Source organism: Monodelphis domestica, chromosome 7 (assembly GCF_027887165.1).
Source record: "Monodelphis domestica isolate mMonDom1 chromosome 7, mMonDom1.pri, whole genome shotgun sequence".
NCBI classification, from domain to species: Eukaryota; Metazoa; Chordata; class Mammalia; order Didelphimorphia; family Didelphidae; genus Monodelphis; species Monodelphis domestica.
The window spans coordinates 290,975,017-290,991,826 of record NC_077233.1 but is presented as its reverse complement, the minus strand read 5'-3'; the positions used below and the strand labels follow the sequence as shown (position 1 = coordinate 290,991,826).

Here is a 16,810-nt window from a genome sequence, read left to right as displayed (position 1 = left end):
GGATTGAGAAGTTGGAGTGACCCAAGGCTTTGGGGGAGGTAAGGTCACTCTGGCGGTGGTGTTTCCTCCTCACTCATTTTTGTGATGTCTCTAGGAGAGGCCTCACACATTATTTATCCTGCTTCCAAATTAATATCAAAAGCAAATGTAATTTTTTCCTAATATTCATGACTTAAAATCCATCGAATCATGAATTGTTGAATTTGTTTGCATCACATGACATTTTGAACTTATTCTACTCTGCATGATTTTGTCACATTAGACGGACTAATCACTCACAATGTGTGTGCAGTTTATTAGCTATTTGAAAGTCCATTTTGCGTGTGCAACATCACTATCTCACGAAGCTACTTCTTTGCTGCACGCAACATTCAAAATTGACCCATAAACATGATGCGGGAAACGGTATTGTGTCGCCCGCCCGTATTATTTGGAGGACGGAAACGTTGTCTATCAATGTAGTTGAAAGCAATACAATATTTACTGACACATTTCGGTTCTTTATAGAAGCTTCCCTATTATCAGGGAGTCTCTCATGGAAGTAAAAAGAAGGGGTAGAACCAGCAATGGATGAACCTACTATGTGCCCGAAACATGTAAAAGCTAGGGCAAGTAAGGCACATGTCGGACAATTCTTTGTTTCTTTAGATTGTGTCCCTAACAATCGAATCAGAAGGTTGGTAGAGCTAGAGAGCACTCCGAAATACCAGTTTAGATACGATCTTCATATTCATGAATGACCCAAACCCGAAAGGTAAATGATTGTTGAATTTTATTTTGATAGTTTTTTCTCCTTTCCGAGAGGATATAAAGTAGCTTCTGGACTTTGCAAATGGAACAGGCAGGCAGTGGATACATTTACTTTATACTAATGGAGGGTATGTGATAGCTTATGTTTAACTCTGTTGCATATAAGAACTAATTCTGTAGTATTCCATAGTTGGAAATGCATCCAGTAAGGGGACGATAGCAGCAGATGTTCTTTCATAATTGGACATTAACCAAAGACTTGTATTTGCATATTTACATTTTTTAGTATTCAGCTGATGTATATTAATTGGATGTAAATTCATCAAAGCATATGATTGTTAACATTTTTTCATTTCTAAAAGCACTAATATTGACTTAACTAAACCATATTAGGAAAAAGAGAGCTAAAACATATATGAAAACTTTATTTTAGAGGCTAGTAGAACTACAGAAGAGCAACTAGGGGGCAAGCGGTTAGGGGGCTGCCCTGGAATTAGAAAGACTCATCTTCCTGAGTTCAAATCAGCCCTCAGACACTTACTAGCTGTGTGACCCCAGGCAAGTTATTTAACCTTGCTTGCCTCAATGTTCTTAATTAATCAATTTTCTGTATAATAAGCCGGAGAAAGAAATGACAAATCACTCTGGTATCTTTGCCAAGAAAACCCTGGATTCAGTTAGAATGATTCAGACCCAACTAAGCAACTAAACAACAACAAAAGAAGCATAGAACAGAAAACAAACCATCCTGGACTCTACTTAACCTTCACCTTTTTCCTCTATACACATTTCTGTGAATCAAAATGGTTTTAGAACCATAGTTAAGAGTCATTAGCTTTTCCTTTTATAAATATGGGTTATTTATAAATATATTTGTTCCTAAACTATTTTCCTGTCACTGTGCATTTAATAGTACTGCCTCTCTGTGTGATACAGTGCTATGGTGCATTTAATTAAAAACATTTTCCCCTTGGAACATTGTCTTGATTGTGTGTACCTTTTATCCTGGGGTTTGTGTTAAAACAAGTTGAGCCTCTTTGGCTTGCCTTGAAACTGACACCAGAACTTCATTCTTTTTCTTAATATCATCCATATTTTGATTTCTCCGATATCCCTACCCTAAATAGCATGTAATACTCAGGAATTATCTGGATAATTTAGGCGAAATCCTATGCAATTGTAATTTCTGTCTACTCAAACATGTCCTGATTAAAACAAATAATACCTCCTTTCAGCTTTTCTCTGTTCCCTTAGGCTCTACTTGGTGGTCATCTGTGCTTTTGGTGATGCCAGGATATCAGGGTCAGGTTTACAAGATTTATCGAATTACTTGGTCTCTAGGAGAACCCTGACCATATAAGGACTGCATTGATTTACCTCCACATCTATGCAAGTGGAACTACTAGAAGGCTAGCCTATCCTTTGGCAGAGCTGAGTAGTAGTCTGTTTACTACAGGGTCCGAACCCTTGCAATCGTTCCTTTCAACTTGTCTCTGTCATCTTGCTGAGATTAGAATACTAGTATGCTCTTTTTGTGCAGAGGGAATTTGGCAGAGTGATGAGGAAGAAGTGCAGTTGTATGAATCCTGTGCTGGGGCTACAATTGGGATTTCAGCAAAACTGATAGTAACTGCTCAGCAAGCAACCCTGGTGGAGAAAAGGAGGGCTCTTAGTTTGGGAATGAATGGGTGCGGGGTTACAACTGAGAGGCCTGGGAAAAGAGAAACCACCTGCTCAGAATTCTGACAAAAAGTGAGCCAGTGTGTATGAAGGGAGGAAATTCTTTTAACATAGTAATATACCATGGCTTCAGTGCATTGGAGTCACCAGACATCTTTTCTTCACTATATGTCATTCACTTAAGTAGCAAAGCATAGCATGGTTCCTGACACAGAGGGAATGCTTAATAAATGCACATTGGATAAATGAATGAATGTTAATTGTTTTACCATGAAGGAGAAGGTGTTGCAAATGTGATTCCCGAGTCTCAGCTTGTTTGTTTGTTAGGTAAGGTACCCAGGGGCCCAGGCAATAGAGAATGTAATAGAGAATTGCTCAGTGATAATCACCGTGGTGGACTGACTCTTCTTTATGAGAGCGGTTCCTTTTTTTAAACCTAAGGTCAGGAGACCCATTACGTTTTTTTAGCTCCCATGTTCCTGCAAGATCTGCAATTATTATCTAGTTCCATTGGCCAGATGAAGTTTGTCTCCTGGGCTTTTATTGAGATGCTGTAAATGTAGGTCTCACCTTTACTGGACAGCACATAGGAATAGAGCAGAGAAACCAGCTGCTTATGGCAGTGCTCTATTTCAGAGTAGTCTAGAATGCATGATGGTTTTCTATGAATGCTCAGTGAATTTGCTATTGTCAGTGACTTGGATATTCCAGCTGCAATGCAGTCATTTGCTTAATGCCGAAACATGACATGCAGGTTTTTCCAACAAGGAAAGGGGATAGCTAGAATTAAGAGATTCATAAGTGGATTATCCAGCTCTTTGGCTTCATATATAGGGCAACCCAAAAGTCACAATCCAATTTTAAAGCTTCAGAAGCTTGAACCTCACATTTAGACCTTTGGGGTACTTTGTATTACGAAAATTTTAAGGCCTTCTATTACACTCCTCTAATTATTATATTTTGGAGTCAGAACGAAATTAGTTGGGATGGTAGGTATTGTATCATTGCAGAATATCAGATTCAGTGGCCCTATGGATTTTAGTCTTCCCTAAAAGAAGTGGAGACAGTTCCAAATTTGATATCCAAATGCTCAGATAAACTGAACTCCTTATCTTCATCCCATTTAAAATCCCTTTGTCCCTTTATTTATAATTTTGGTTTGTATATCACATACATTCCCCAGCATATCTTTCCTTTCTAGATATCCTTTTTATTTAAAAAAGAGAGGGAAATGTGCAGCAAAACTATTTAACACATTGAAGAAGTCTGGCATCATATGTAATACGGACTTCATCTCTGCCAAAAAGGTGAGGAAAAATGCCTTCTCATGCTCCTTCTTTTGAGGCCAAGTTTGCAGCATTCAGTTTTGTTTTGTTGTTTTTTCCATTTACATTGTGCTTATTGTGGGTATTGTTTTCCTCATTGGTTTGTCATCATTCTAATCATTCTGATGATCTTTCCACCAATTTATATGTTTTTAAATGCTTCTCCATATTTATTATTCTTATACCATGGCTGTAATAGGGAGAGGACATTTGCCAAAGACTGTGTAATGTCGATGTTAGAGTGATTGACGGGATCTTATTTAGCTATTCTGCAATGATGGGCAAAATTTAGTTTCTACTTCTTTGCATCTACAAAAAGTGCTGCTTAAGATGTATACCGAACATTTCTATTTTGTCTGGTAGTGAATCTCTGGGTCAAGGGTACAAATGCTTTCGTTACTTTCTTCGCACAACGCCAAATTGTTTTTCAAAATTGCTGTAACAAAGATGGTGGTTTGACAGCGAAAGCTGAAAGTGTCCTGAGAATCCTTTCAAAATGGCCATCCCAATTCATTGCTTCCCTAACTGTAAGATATTGTTCTTGTCTATCCACAACCCCTCCCGCATTGACTTTTCCTGTCATTTTTCATCCTTGCTAATTTACTAGGTGTGGGACTTCAGGTTTTTTATTTGTATTCCTTTTTTTAATATGAGTGATGCGGAGTATCCTTTCATATGGTTAATAATATTTTACAATTCTTAAAACCTGTTTTTTCATATTTTTGACCATCTACCTATTGAAGAATGCCTTGTGGTCATATATTTTACATCTCTTTATCTCTTAGTTATACATATGTAGATATACGTTTGATATCAGATCAAACATTTTCTTCCTTTTATTTTAGTTCTGTTGATATTGTTGGCGCAAAAGTTTGCAATTTGATATAATTGTAGTTAACTGTTTTGTCTGTGGCATTTTGACTCTATCTCCTCTTTTAAGAATTCATACTCTTGGCATAGCCGTGGCATTACCTGATATGGTTCCCATATAAATTTTATGGTATGATCTTTATTATTCAGTTCTCATATCTATTTTGAGTCTGTTGTAATATAAGGTAATTATTCTCATTTTTTACAGCTAATTGAATTCTTTAGCTCTCAAGTAGATTCGCATTCCTTCCATCTCAAGTCTAGAATTTTTCTTTAAATCCTCTTATCTTCTTTATTCCTATTTTTACCTTTACTCTGAACTCCACCATCAATTTCCAGATTTTTGTACTTTTAATATTTTGGTAGCTCTTTAGATCTGTCTGTCTGTCTATCTATCTATCTATCTATCTATCTATCTATCTGTCTGTCTGTCCATCTGTCCATCCGTCTGTCCATCTGTCTGTCTATCAGTTTATATATCTTCCCAGGTTATAGGTTTTCCATAGCTAGTTTGTACTGCAAACTTTCCACGTTTTCATATTCTGTGTTTCTCCTGTGGATATTCTGCCACAAATCTTCACTAGAGTTCTCCTCAAAGTTTGAGGGAATTTCTTCTATATCTCTCTTTTAAAAAGACCACAGAACACCTTCCCTTCTGTTTTAGAATCAATACTGTGTAATTGTTCCAAGGCAGAAGAGTGGGAAGGGATAGCCAATGGAATTTAAGTAATTTTCCTGGGCTCATACAAGTAGGAAGTGTCTATGGTCAAATTTGAACCCAGAACCTCCTGTCTCTAGATTTGGTTCTCAATGCACTGATCCACTAGCCAGCCCCTTCAATATCCCTAGATACCACAGATATCTCTCTTCCTTGCTCTTTTACCTATAGGTTTAATGCTTAGGAAACCATGTTTCATGACTCTCAATCCTGGAAAATTATTGATCTTAAAAAGATGGATCTTTGTTTCAAGGAGAAGGTTGGTCTCGTTGAAAGCTTTGTGGAATTTCCCCCCAAACCCTGAAGAGCACAATACTAATGTTCGGTTCTGGCCGTGGCTCATTCTACATATATAAGAAATAGAATAACCAACAATTTCTCCGAGTTGTTCACTGAACCTTCATGGCATAGCCTGGACCTCAGGCATTCGTTGGCCACTGTTTGAGTGACTGAGTGTTGAGTTCGTTAGACTCTGCGGTGCTCTGGTGGTTTCTGCCTTGGCGTGACATTATTCTGACTGTCCTCATGATCTCTGATATCATTTTGAAATTTGCATTTGCTAGTTTTTGATGTCTGTAGTGAATGTCTGCGGTTAGCTTAGGGTTCGCTTTTGAGCGCTTTGCTCGATGTTCCTGATTAGAGGATTATTGAACCAATTCTGCTCTCTCATGACACCTTTCAAGGAATACACTCTGCGATTTTCATGGGAGAGACCTTGTTGGAGGAAGCTTGAAGGTCACGTTTTGCCGTGGGGGATCAGGGTTAGGTTTTTTATAGTCAACGGATACTTAGCACAGTGGACTGCGGTGCTCTGGTTTCATTTCCTTATGTGACTGGTCTGCTGTCAGGATCACTTGCTCCTTTCTTAGATCTCCCTTCAGGAAAACTTCAGGCTACTTTCCTTCTTTTGGAAGTCTTGTAGAGCTAAGAAAGTAGACACGTGAGCTGAGAGTTACTGATATCTTATCAATTACTTTTTGGAGCTGCACCAGCCAAAAGTTGGGTGATTTCCCCTCAAGATTGTGCTATTCTCTTTCCCCAAACACTTGAGAGCATCTCCTCAGCCTCAGCATAGACTTCCTCTGGGAAGCCTGAGATGGGACTCCCCCAATGACGATTCCGGTTTGGCTTTGCGTGTGTGTGGGTGCCACTTGTACTTCCTCATGCAGCTCTGAGGGGGAACCCCGCCCCCACCCTTTTGTGATCATACTAGTATTCACCTTTATGCTTTTTAAGAACAGAATCATTAGTTTTGCGTGAGTCGTCAAAGCGATCCAGTTTGCTTTATAAAATTATAGGGATCAGCTAAGAAAGTCACATACAGTTTAGGGGGCATCAAATCTTGTTTACATCCTTTTGGCCTCTGGCCTCTAACCAAAGGTTTCTACCAGCCCACCACACCCTGCTGTGGGTGCGAGCCCAAGATGGCCACCCGGAGGGGGCCCCTCTTGACTCTTTAAACTGCTGACTCCCAACATTACCGGTATGTAAAGGCCTTTAAATGGTCAGCAACAGCTTTAAGTCTCCACCCAGCGTGCTCTTTTAGAATCACTTGCTTAGTGAGCAAGTGCGTCCCTAATGAAGACGTGAACAGCTTTTCCCACCTCTGCGTCACGGCCACTGCGCCCCAGGGCTTCTCTCTCTTTAGAGACCTTCTCCCAAGGCTGGCGGTCTCGGATTCTGACGGGCCAGGGTCCAGCCTTCTCTCAGGGACCTGTATTGCTGGATAAGTTTTCGCCCCACCGCACGAGGAAGCCGCGACCCAAGGAAGACGGCGGTACATAATGATAGTACATTATCACAGTAACACCTTGTGTTTGTGAAGACTTCCGTAACGTTCAAAGAAATATGTCGGCCACAACATTCTGCCCTTCTTGACTGATTTCTAAGAAAGATTTAGATAATTGTGGGCTGCTTTCCCACCTCCCTCCAGGGCTTTCAGCCCTCTTTTGGGTAGCCCCTTCTGCTGAAGCTCTGATACTCTATAGCAGCGATGGGCTGTTTGTTTCAGGCTTTACTTAAAGTTTGTATCAGGCTCAGGGAAGTTGGGATGTGGCTCCTTTGATTGCAGTGTTTGCTGTACAACATGCTCTTTATAAATTTGAGTAATTAGATCTTTCTCAGAGTTTCTTGCTATGAAGATTTTTTCCCCAATTTGCTGCTTCCCTTCTAAATTTTGGTTCCATTAGTTTTGCTTGTACAAAACCCTATTAATTTGATGTAATCAAAAATATTTATTTTACATTTTGTCATTTTTTCTAGCTCTTGCTTGGTTTTAAAGTCTTTTCTTTCTCATAGATCTGACATGTATACTCTTCTGTGTTCACCTAATTTGCTTATAGTTTCCTTCTCTATATTTAAGTCATTCACCCATTCTGAGTTTATCTTGGTGTAGGGTGTGAGATGTTGATCCAAAATCAATCTCTCCCACACTGTCTTCCAATTTTCCCAGCAGTTTTTGTCAAATAATGGATTTTTGTCCCAAAAGCTGGGATCTTTGGATTTATCATATACTGTCTTGCTGAGGTCACTTACCCCAAGTCTATTCCACTGATCCTCCCTTCTGTTTCTTAGCCAGTACCAAATTGTTTTGATGACCACTGCTTTATAGTATAGTTTAAATCTGGGACTGCAAGGCCACCTTCTGTCATATTTTTTTTCATTATATCCATTGATATTCTTCATATTTTGTTCTTCCAAATGAACTTTGTTATAGTTTTTTCTATTTTAGTAAAAAAAGTTTCTTGGTACTTCAATGGATATGGCACTAAACAAGTAAATTAGTTTGGGTAGAATTGCCATTTTTATTATGTTAGCTCATCCTACCCACAAGCAATTAACTTTTTTCCAATTATTTAGATCTAGTTTTAATTGTGTAGAAGATGTTTTTTAATTGTGTTCAAATAGTTCCTGTTTTTGTCTCGGCAGATAGATTCTTAAGTATTTTATGTTGTCTTGGGTGATTTTAAATGGAATTTCTCTAATTCTTGCTGCTGAGATGTGTTGGAGATCTATAGAAATGCTGATGACTTATGTGGGTTTATGTTGTATCCTGCAACTTTGCTAAAGTTGTTGATTATTTCCACTAGCTTTTTGGTTGATTCTCTAGGGTTCCTTAAGTAGACCATCATGTCATCTGCAAAGAGTAATAGCTTGATCTCCTCATTGCCTATTTTAATACCTTCAAGTTCTTTGTCTTCTCAGATTACTACTGCTAGTGTTTTTAGTACAATGTTAAATAATAGAGGTGATAATGGATATTCTTGTTTCACTCCTGATCTTATTGGAAAGGCTCCTAGTTTATCCCCATTGCAGATGATGTTTTCTGATGGTTTTAGATATATACTGTTTATTATTTTTAGGAAAGGTTCTTCTATTTCTTTACTTTCTAGTGTTTTCAATAGGAATGAGTGTTATATTTTGTCAAAGGTTTTTTTCTGCATCTATTGAGATAATCATGTGATTTTTGTCTGTTTGCTTGTTGATATGGTCAGTTATGTGGATGATTTTCCTAATATTGAACCATCCTTCCATTCCTGGTATAAATCCCACCTGATCATAATGAATCACCCTTGTGATCACTTGCTGGAGTCTTTTTGCTAGTATCCTATTTAAGATTTTTGCATCTATGTTCATTAAGTAGATTAGTCTATAGTTTTCTTTCTCTGTCTTTGACCTGCCTGGCTTTGGAATCAGTACCATATTTGTGTCATAAAAGGAATTTGGTAGAACTCCTTCCTTCCTTATTATGTCCAATAGTTTCTATTGTATTGGTATTAGTTGTTTTTTGAATGTTTGATAGAATTCACTTGTGAATCCATCAAGACTTGTAAATTTTTCTTAGGGAGTTCTTTGATGGCTTGTTCAATTTCTTTTTCTGTTACAGGATTATTTAAGTATTCTATTTCTTCTCCTATTAATCTAGGCAATTTATATTTCTGTAAATATTCATCTATATCATCTAGATTGCCATATCATTGGGTATAATATTTTTTAATGATTGCCTTCATTTCCTTTTCATTAGAGGTGAGGTCTCCCTTTTCATCTTTGATACTGTTTATTTAGTTTTCTTCTTTCCTTTTTTATTAGATTGACCAATATTTTATGTATTTTATTTGGTTTTTCAAAGTACCAGCTTCTAGTTTTATTTATTAATTTAATAGTTCTTTCACTTTCAATTTTATTAATTTCTCCTTTAATTTTTAACATGTCTAATTTAGTTTTCATCTGGGGATTTTTAATTTGTTCCTTTTCAAGTGTTTTGATTTGTTTGCCCAATTCACTGATCTCTGCACTCTCCTTTTTGTTTATATATGAACTCAAGGATATAAATTTCCCCCCTGAGTATTGCTTTGGCTGTGTCCCATAGATTTTGAAAGGATGTCTCATCATCATCATTTTCTTCAATGAAATTATTAATTGCTCCTATGATTTGTTCTTTAACCAGTTTTGGAGAATTATATTATTTAATTTCCAATTAATTTTTAATTTGTCTCTTCATGTACCCTTACTAGTTATTATTTTTATTGTATTATGATCTGAAAAGATTGCATTTATTATTTCTGCTTTTTTGCACTTGTTTGTCATGTTTTTATGCCTTAGTACATGGTCAAGCTTTGTGAATGTATCATGTGCTGCTGAAAAGAACGTGTATTCCTTTTTGTCCCTATTTATTTTTCTCCACATGTCTACTAACTCTAATTTTTGTAAGATTTCATTCACTTCTCTTACCTCTTTTTTATTTATTTTTTGGTTTGATTTGTCTAGTTCAGATAGAGGAAGGTTCAAGTCTTCCACTAGTATAGTTTTTCTATCTATTTTGTCCTTGAGTTCCTCTAGTTTCTCCTTTAGAAATTTGGATGCTATGCCATTTGGTGCATACATGTTGAGTACAGATATTTCCTCACTGTCTATACTGCCTTTTATCAGGATGTAATTACCTTCCCTATCTCTTTTAACTAGATTTATTTTTACTTTGGCTTTGTCGGATATCATGATTGCAACTCCTGCCTCCTTTTTGTCAGTTGATTCCCAATGGATTTGGCTCCACCCTCTTACTTTCACCCTATGTGTATCTAGCTTTCTCATATGTGTTTCTTGTAGACAGCATATGGTAGGGTTTTGGACTCTAATCCACTCTGCTATTCGCTTGCGTTTTATGGGTGAGTTCATTCCATTCACATTCAGAGTTATTATTACTAGCTGTGTATTTCCCAGCATTTTGATTCCTGCTCCTTTTCCTGCCTTTTCTTCTTTCACTATTTCCTTCTACACCAATGTTTGCTTTTGAACAGTCCCCCTTGTTCCCACCCTTATTTTATTTCCCTTTCTACCCCTCTCCCTATTTATCCCCCCTCTTATTTTCCCTGTAGTCTTTCTAAAACTAACCCCCACTCCTTCCCTCTCTTGTACTGCTTCCCTCCCCACCAGACAGTTTGTTACCCTTCTACTCCCCTATAGGGTGCAAATCTATTCTCTGCCCCCAATGGATTGGATTGTTTTCCCCTCTTTGAGTCACTTTCAAAGCACGTAAAAGCTGAGTATTTCCTGTCTCCTACCTCTTTACCCTTCCAGTGTATTGATTTTCTCCCCCCTCCCACCATGAGCTTCTTTATGACATATAAATTTACCCCCATTTGTTTCTTTTCCCATTTCTTTTAATATTCATCTATTTTTAAGCTCTAGTTATATATATATATATATGCATACTCATGTGTATGTATTTTTGCATGCATATATCTATATACCTATTTATGTCTTGTCCTTTCATCCTATACAGTTTGTTGCTGTTCCCTCTAAGTATACTTCTTTTTGCTGCCCAGGTAATAACAACAGTTTTTAAGAGTTACCAATGACCTCTTTTCTTATAGGGATACATATCATTTTAACTTATTGAGTCTCTTAAAATTTTTTTTTGTTTTTCTTTTCCCCCCTCTTTTTTAATTACCTTTTGATGATTCTCTTGAGTTCTGTGCTTGTACATCAAATTTTCTGTTCAGGTCTGGTCTTTTCTTTACAAATTCTTGAAATTCTTCTATTTTATTGAATGATCATACTTTCCCCGAAAGAATATAGTCAATTTTGCTGGGTAGTTGATTCTTGGTTGTAGACCTAGTTCCCTTGCTTTCTGGAATATCGTATTCCATGCCTTTCTTTTTTTCAGTGTGGATGCAGCCAGATCCTGAGTTATCCTCACTGTGGTTCCTTGGTATCTGAATGATTTCTTCTTGGCAGCTTGTAATATCTTTTCTTTGGTCTGATAGTTCTTGAATTTGGCTATAATATTCCTGGGTGTTGTCAGTTGGATATTAAGTACAGGAGGTGATCTGTGGATTCTATCAATCTCCATTTTCCCTCTTGTTCAAGGATTTCGGGGCAGTTTTCTTTAATAATTTCCTGTAATATAATGTCCAGGCTTTTTCTTTTGTCGTGGTCTTCTGGTAGGCCAATAATTCTTAAATTGTCTCTCCTTGAACGATTTTCTAAATCTCTGTTTTGTGAATGAGATGCCTCATATTTTCCTCAATTTTTTCATTCTTTTGGTTTTGTTTTATAGTGTCCTGCTGCCTTGTGAGGTCACATGATTCTAATTGTTGTATTCTGGTTCTTAAAGACTGGATTTCATCCTTAGTTTTTTGGTCGTCCTTTTTCTTTTGGTCATATTTTCTTTGGAGGTCATCTTTCATCTTCTTCACCTCATCTTTCATCTGCTTTGCCTCATCTTTCATCTCCTTGGCCTCATTTTCCAGCTGGTTGATTTTGGCTTTCAAGACACTATTTTCTGTTTCCAGATGACTTATCTTAGTTTTTAAGTTCTTTTCCCAATTGTCCTCAGCCTCTCTTAATTATTTTTTGAATTGCATTTTGAGTTCTTCCAAAGCCTGTATCCAATTCGCTGGGATTTCTGATTTTTCCTTTGCTGATCCCTCCCCCTGTGTTTCATTCGCTCTTTGTTCATTACCTGTGCAGAAGCTGTCTATTGTAATTTATTTCTTCTTTTTCTGTTGTTTGCTCGAGTTTACCCCTTCTTTGCTCCCCGTATTTGGCTGTGCTCTTGCTCCTCTCATTTTGTTTTGGTTTTGGGGTTGTCAGTCTCCCCTCTTGGAGCTTTGTCAGATCTCTTGGTATAATCTCTAGGGGAGGAATGTTAGCTTCTCTGTCCTCTGGAGGCTTTTGATTGGATTGAGTTCAACTGGGCTGGGCTGTATGTGGTATGAAGCTCTGAGGCTCTGAAGACTCCTGGAAGGCTGGGCCACCCAGACTCTGTCCAGTTCTCTCCAGCTGCTTCTCCACTGTCCACAAGTGCCTTTGCCCGCCTTCCTAAACTTTGAGGAGTTCTGATGGGATTAGTTCAACTGGATTGGTCTGGATGTGCCCGAGGCAAGGGTGAGACTGGAGCCCAAATGGAGGGACCCAGCCATGGCCTGTTTCTCCCTGGCTTCCTCCCCGCTGTCCAAGCTGGATGCTCCAAGCCCGGCACCCCGCTGCTCACAAGGTAGACCCTGCAAACCAGCACCTTTACCCACTCAGAGGTTCCCACTGCTGCTGGGGGCTCAGCCCTCTGGGTTGTGGGGGAGGGGTCCTGGGACCTTCGCTGTGCCTTCCCCTTAGCCCTGAGTATTCTTGGATTCCGGCTTTTGCGGGGTATACCTTTTGATTTGAGTCCAGAAGGATGGTTCCCCACTTCTGTCCTGTTGTTCAGCTTGAATTTCAGTGCCCTAGGAGCATTCAGTCTGTATCGGTAAGGAAGGATCTTCCAGGAGGTCTGAAGTTTTGCTGCTTGCTAAGCCACCATCTTGACTCCGCCCCTGTTCATCATCTCTTAATAAGAAACAACAAATAAAAAATGCAGTAATATAATAGCCAGCAGCCCGAGCCTCTAGGTTAAAGAAAAATGTACTACAAGAAGACCCCCAAAGACCTCAAGTACCCAAGAGTCACAGTCAGGACCACATAATTATGTTGTAACTACCCTTAAGCAGCACTTCAAGAAGCCAAAGGAAAATGCTTATACTGAGCTGAGGTCCTTTTCAAATAACTCGTTTTATTCCCAAAGCTCTGCTGACCCATGATATAGTGAAACTGTGATAGCAAAGCTGCCATATGGAAAGGATACTGTATTTCTGCTGTGTATGTAATACATTCTGCTTTCACGATTCTTATTTCTCTTTGAAACAATCTGCCAACATCTTGCGGTGCTTCTATAGCCTTCTGGGCATCCACAGATTCCTTAGTCTCCTCAGCTCTTGATTCATTTTCCTTTGTACTAAAATATTTATTCACAGATGATTGGACTCTTTTAGCTAATTTGAAGGCCTTTTCTTTAGTTATTAATAGCTATCCTGTTGGGTTATTTGCCTAGGCTCAAAGTTTTTAACTGAGTTTTAGTCCCCCTTAGGTAATTGGTCCTTTTCTGCTTTTTTTTTTTGATGCCTCCTTTGATGACCATGTCCCAGAGGGAATGACTTCAAAGCCGGCTCAGCCTCCTCTCACATTGTGCAGTTCATTTTTTGTCAGCCTCAATCTCTGCTCTAAATAGCTTTGAGAGGGAGCATCTGAAAGGTGATTGTAGCCCTCAGGCTTAGTGCATTTGAAGGAGCTGCACATGTGTCAGTCCCAGTTCTCTGATTCTCACTCTTCTGGCTGAGCTTTGCTGTGGCGAAGAATTCATGTATGGAGATGTCCTGGCTGGAGCAATTTTCTGCCTTGTTTGTTTTTGGTGACCGGAGACTAGGGAAAGGGAGAGTTCAGCTCTGCTGCAAGTGCAGAAGTCAGTTTTTGCAGCGCTGTCTGCCTGGTAAGTGGGGGAGGGGGTTGAGTGAACGTGTTAAGGGTTATGGATTCGCCTTGTCTGCCGTTAATTTTCAGGAGTTTTTCCTTATTTGGGTTCTTTATAGCCTTTATATTTGCTTTATGTCTTGTGCAGAATTTCACATTTAAAGGGGTTTGGAGAAAAATACCTGCTCCTCCCTCTCATTAGACAAGAGACCCAAAGTTAGTTTTGCTTTTCTCTGAGGGTTGTTCTCTTTCCCAATGGGGCCTCAACAACAATAAAGCATGGAGGCATTGCATTATAGCACACATTTCTGGCATGCAATGGAATGTTGAGAGGCTCTGAAAAAGATCCCAATGAATTCGTCCTCCCTTCTCTCTGTATCTGAACCTTCAACTCAGTCCAGTTGAGCAAAGCTAAGAAGACCTTGCACAAGTCACTGGTAGCTAATGGGTGTTGTTTACCCCCCCCCCCCCCCCAAGTCTTAAAGAAGGAACAGCTACGCTCTTGCTCTCTCTAACTCCTGCCGTTGTGCTAGCCACTTCCTGGACAATCATCCCCCGAACCTGGAAGCTGGAAGGTCCCTTGTAGTCGTTCAGAATCACCGTGTCTGTCCTGTCGCCCCTCAGCCTGCAATCATTCGTGCCACAAACAAGTGCTTCTTGAGCACGTGCTGTGTGCCAGGCACTGTTCTAGGCGCGGGAGACAGACAGAGAGTCACACGAGCCCTGTTCTTGAGGCGCTCCCGTCCTTGGGGAGGCAACAACTTGAGAGAATGGAATAAGCACACGTAGGTCTAAAATCTCTATGCAAGGCAGCTCAGGAGGGAGGACTCGGACAGTGGCGGATGGGGAAAGACGTCAGCTGGAGGATGCTGCTTGAACCGCCTCCGAAGGGGGGGGCCTCTCGGGGGAAGTCGGGGGAAGCAAGGAAGTGTCTAAGGCTCGTAGAATGGTCCCCAAGGCACAGAGACTGGAGAGGCAGTGTCCTCGGGGTCGGGTCCACACGCACGAGGGCCATGCTGTGCAGGGAAGCCAGGAAGGTAGGCACCCTGCCTGGCGTTCTCAATGGCAGCCTGTGTGTGTACCCCTTTAGTACTGTGCCCGGCTCCCCCTCTCCCGCACGGCTCCACGTTTTAAGTGTTCCTCTTGGCGCCATATTGAATAGCCTGTTGGCCATCTCTGTCACGTAATCAAACCCTCCGAGAGGAACTGCACTGCTTTGATTCCAGGGAATGACTGGGCCAGGAAGAGGAGAGGTCTGTCCGAGCAGACTTTGGTCTCAAATAATGGTCTTCGTGACTTGGGACATAATGACCAGAAGTTGATGGGGTCGGCGCGTGTTACTGATCCCATGAAGAGAAGGTGCCTCAGTTTCCAAAAGTAGCTCCTCCAGACCAGAAAACGAAGTAGAGGATGACACAGGTGTGTATTATAACGGGCACCCGAGATCCTCTCATTTACGTGGTCCGAGAGATGGCGCAGACACTGGCTTGGATCTGTTTTTCAATGACTTCTTTCAATGAACCTTTAGCTAATTAGTGGGTTCTTTATCCTGAATCATCCTGTCCATCAGAAAGTAGCTAATAACTATTTAAGCACAGAAATCTCCCCATTTGTAATTCTGCTTGACACATGATTAAGATGTACAAGTTTCTTCTTCCTCTTCTTCTTGTTTTTGTTCTTTTTTTTTTTTAAGGGAAGCTATCAGTCGTGTTTGTGAAGCAGTACCTGGTGCCAAAGGAGGCTTCAGAAAACAAAAGGTACTATTTTTCTTGTTTTCTTTTTTGTTTTCTTTTTCACTGTTGCCCTAAATGAACGGTGTCCCCTCCCTCCTTTCTTCGCTATCTTCCCATGAAATGATTGTTTTTCTTTAACCACATTTTAATATTTTGTAAAATGATTGAATTATTTTTATATCACTTTTTTCCTAATGTACCCAAAGTTCCATTTTTATTTAACAAAACATGCAAAGATAGAAGAAAGAAAAAGGAATCATCAGAACTAACCAACACATCAGCCAACTCTAAAGTTATATGTAATGTTCCATACCCTTAGTCTTCCTTCCCTCTGTGTGTGTGAAAAGAGGGAAATTCATTTCTTTATCTCTTTGAGGCCAAGTTTTGTCATTCTAATAACCCAGTGCACCACTTATTTTGGCTGTTGTTCTTTCCATCTACATAGTTTGCCTGTATATAAAGACACACGCATACATAAAATATATACCTTTTATGCATATGTATATGTATATAATTTTCCTAGTTCTTACTTTGTACCCTGCATTTACAGATGCACCATTGTCTACAGCTCTTCAACTCTGGCAATTCTTATCTTTGTTCGTTTGACCAATTTATAGGATGTGAAGTGAAACCTGATGGTTGTTTTGATTTTCATTTCTCTTATTATTTGTGATTTGGAGCAGTGTTTTATTTGATCGTTAAGCATTTATAGTTCTTTTGTGAGAGCTGTTTATTTATATTCATTGAAAACTTGTGTTTGTTCCCTCCACTGATGTTTGATTCAAATATTTGTCCTCCTATTTATCTGAATTTTGTCCATGCAAAAAGCTTTTCAACTTTATGTAATTAAAATAGTTTTATTATTTCTGCTTCTTTGCTCATTAAGAATTCTCTCTCTAGAACTCATGAATTTTTTATTAAGTGAACCTTAATACATTTTGAGCTTTTTGTATATT

The 16,810-nt window shown here is 39.3% G+C and overlaps 1 protein-coding gene across 1 annotated transcript in view; it reads left to right on the top strand.

The window, feature by feature from the left end:
• Positions 1-16,810, top strand: part of SHC3 (SHC adaptor protein 3) — a 150,521-nt gene that overhangs the window by 53,766 nt on the left and 79,945 nt on the right. Inside the window, exon 3 of the mRNA XM_001375787.4 lies at positions 15,815-15,878. Within this exon, the coding sequence (XP_001375824.2) occupies positions 15,815-15,878 (64 nt within the window). The remainder of the gene's footprint in view (positions 1-15,814; positions 15,879-16,810) is intronic.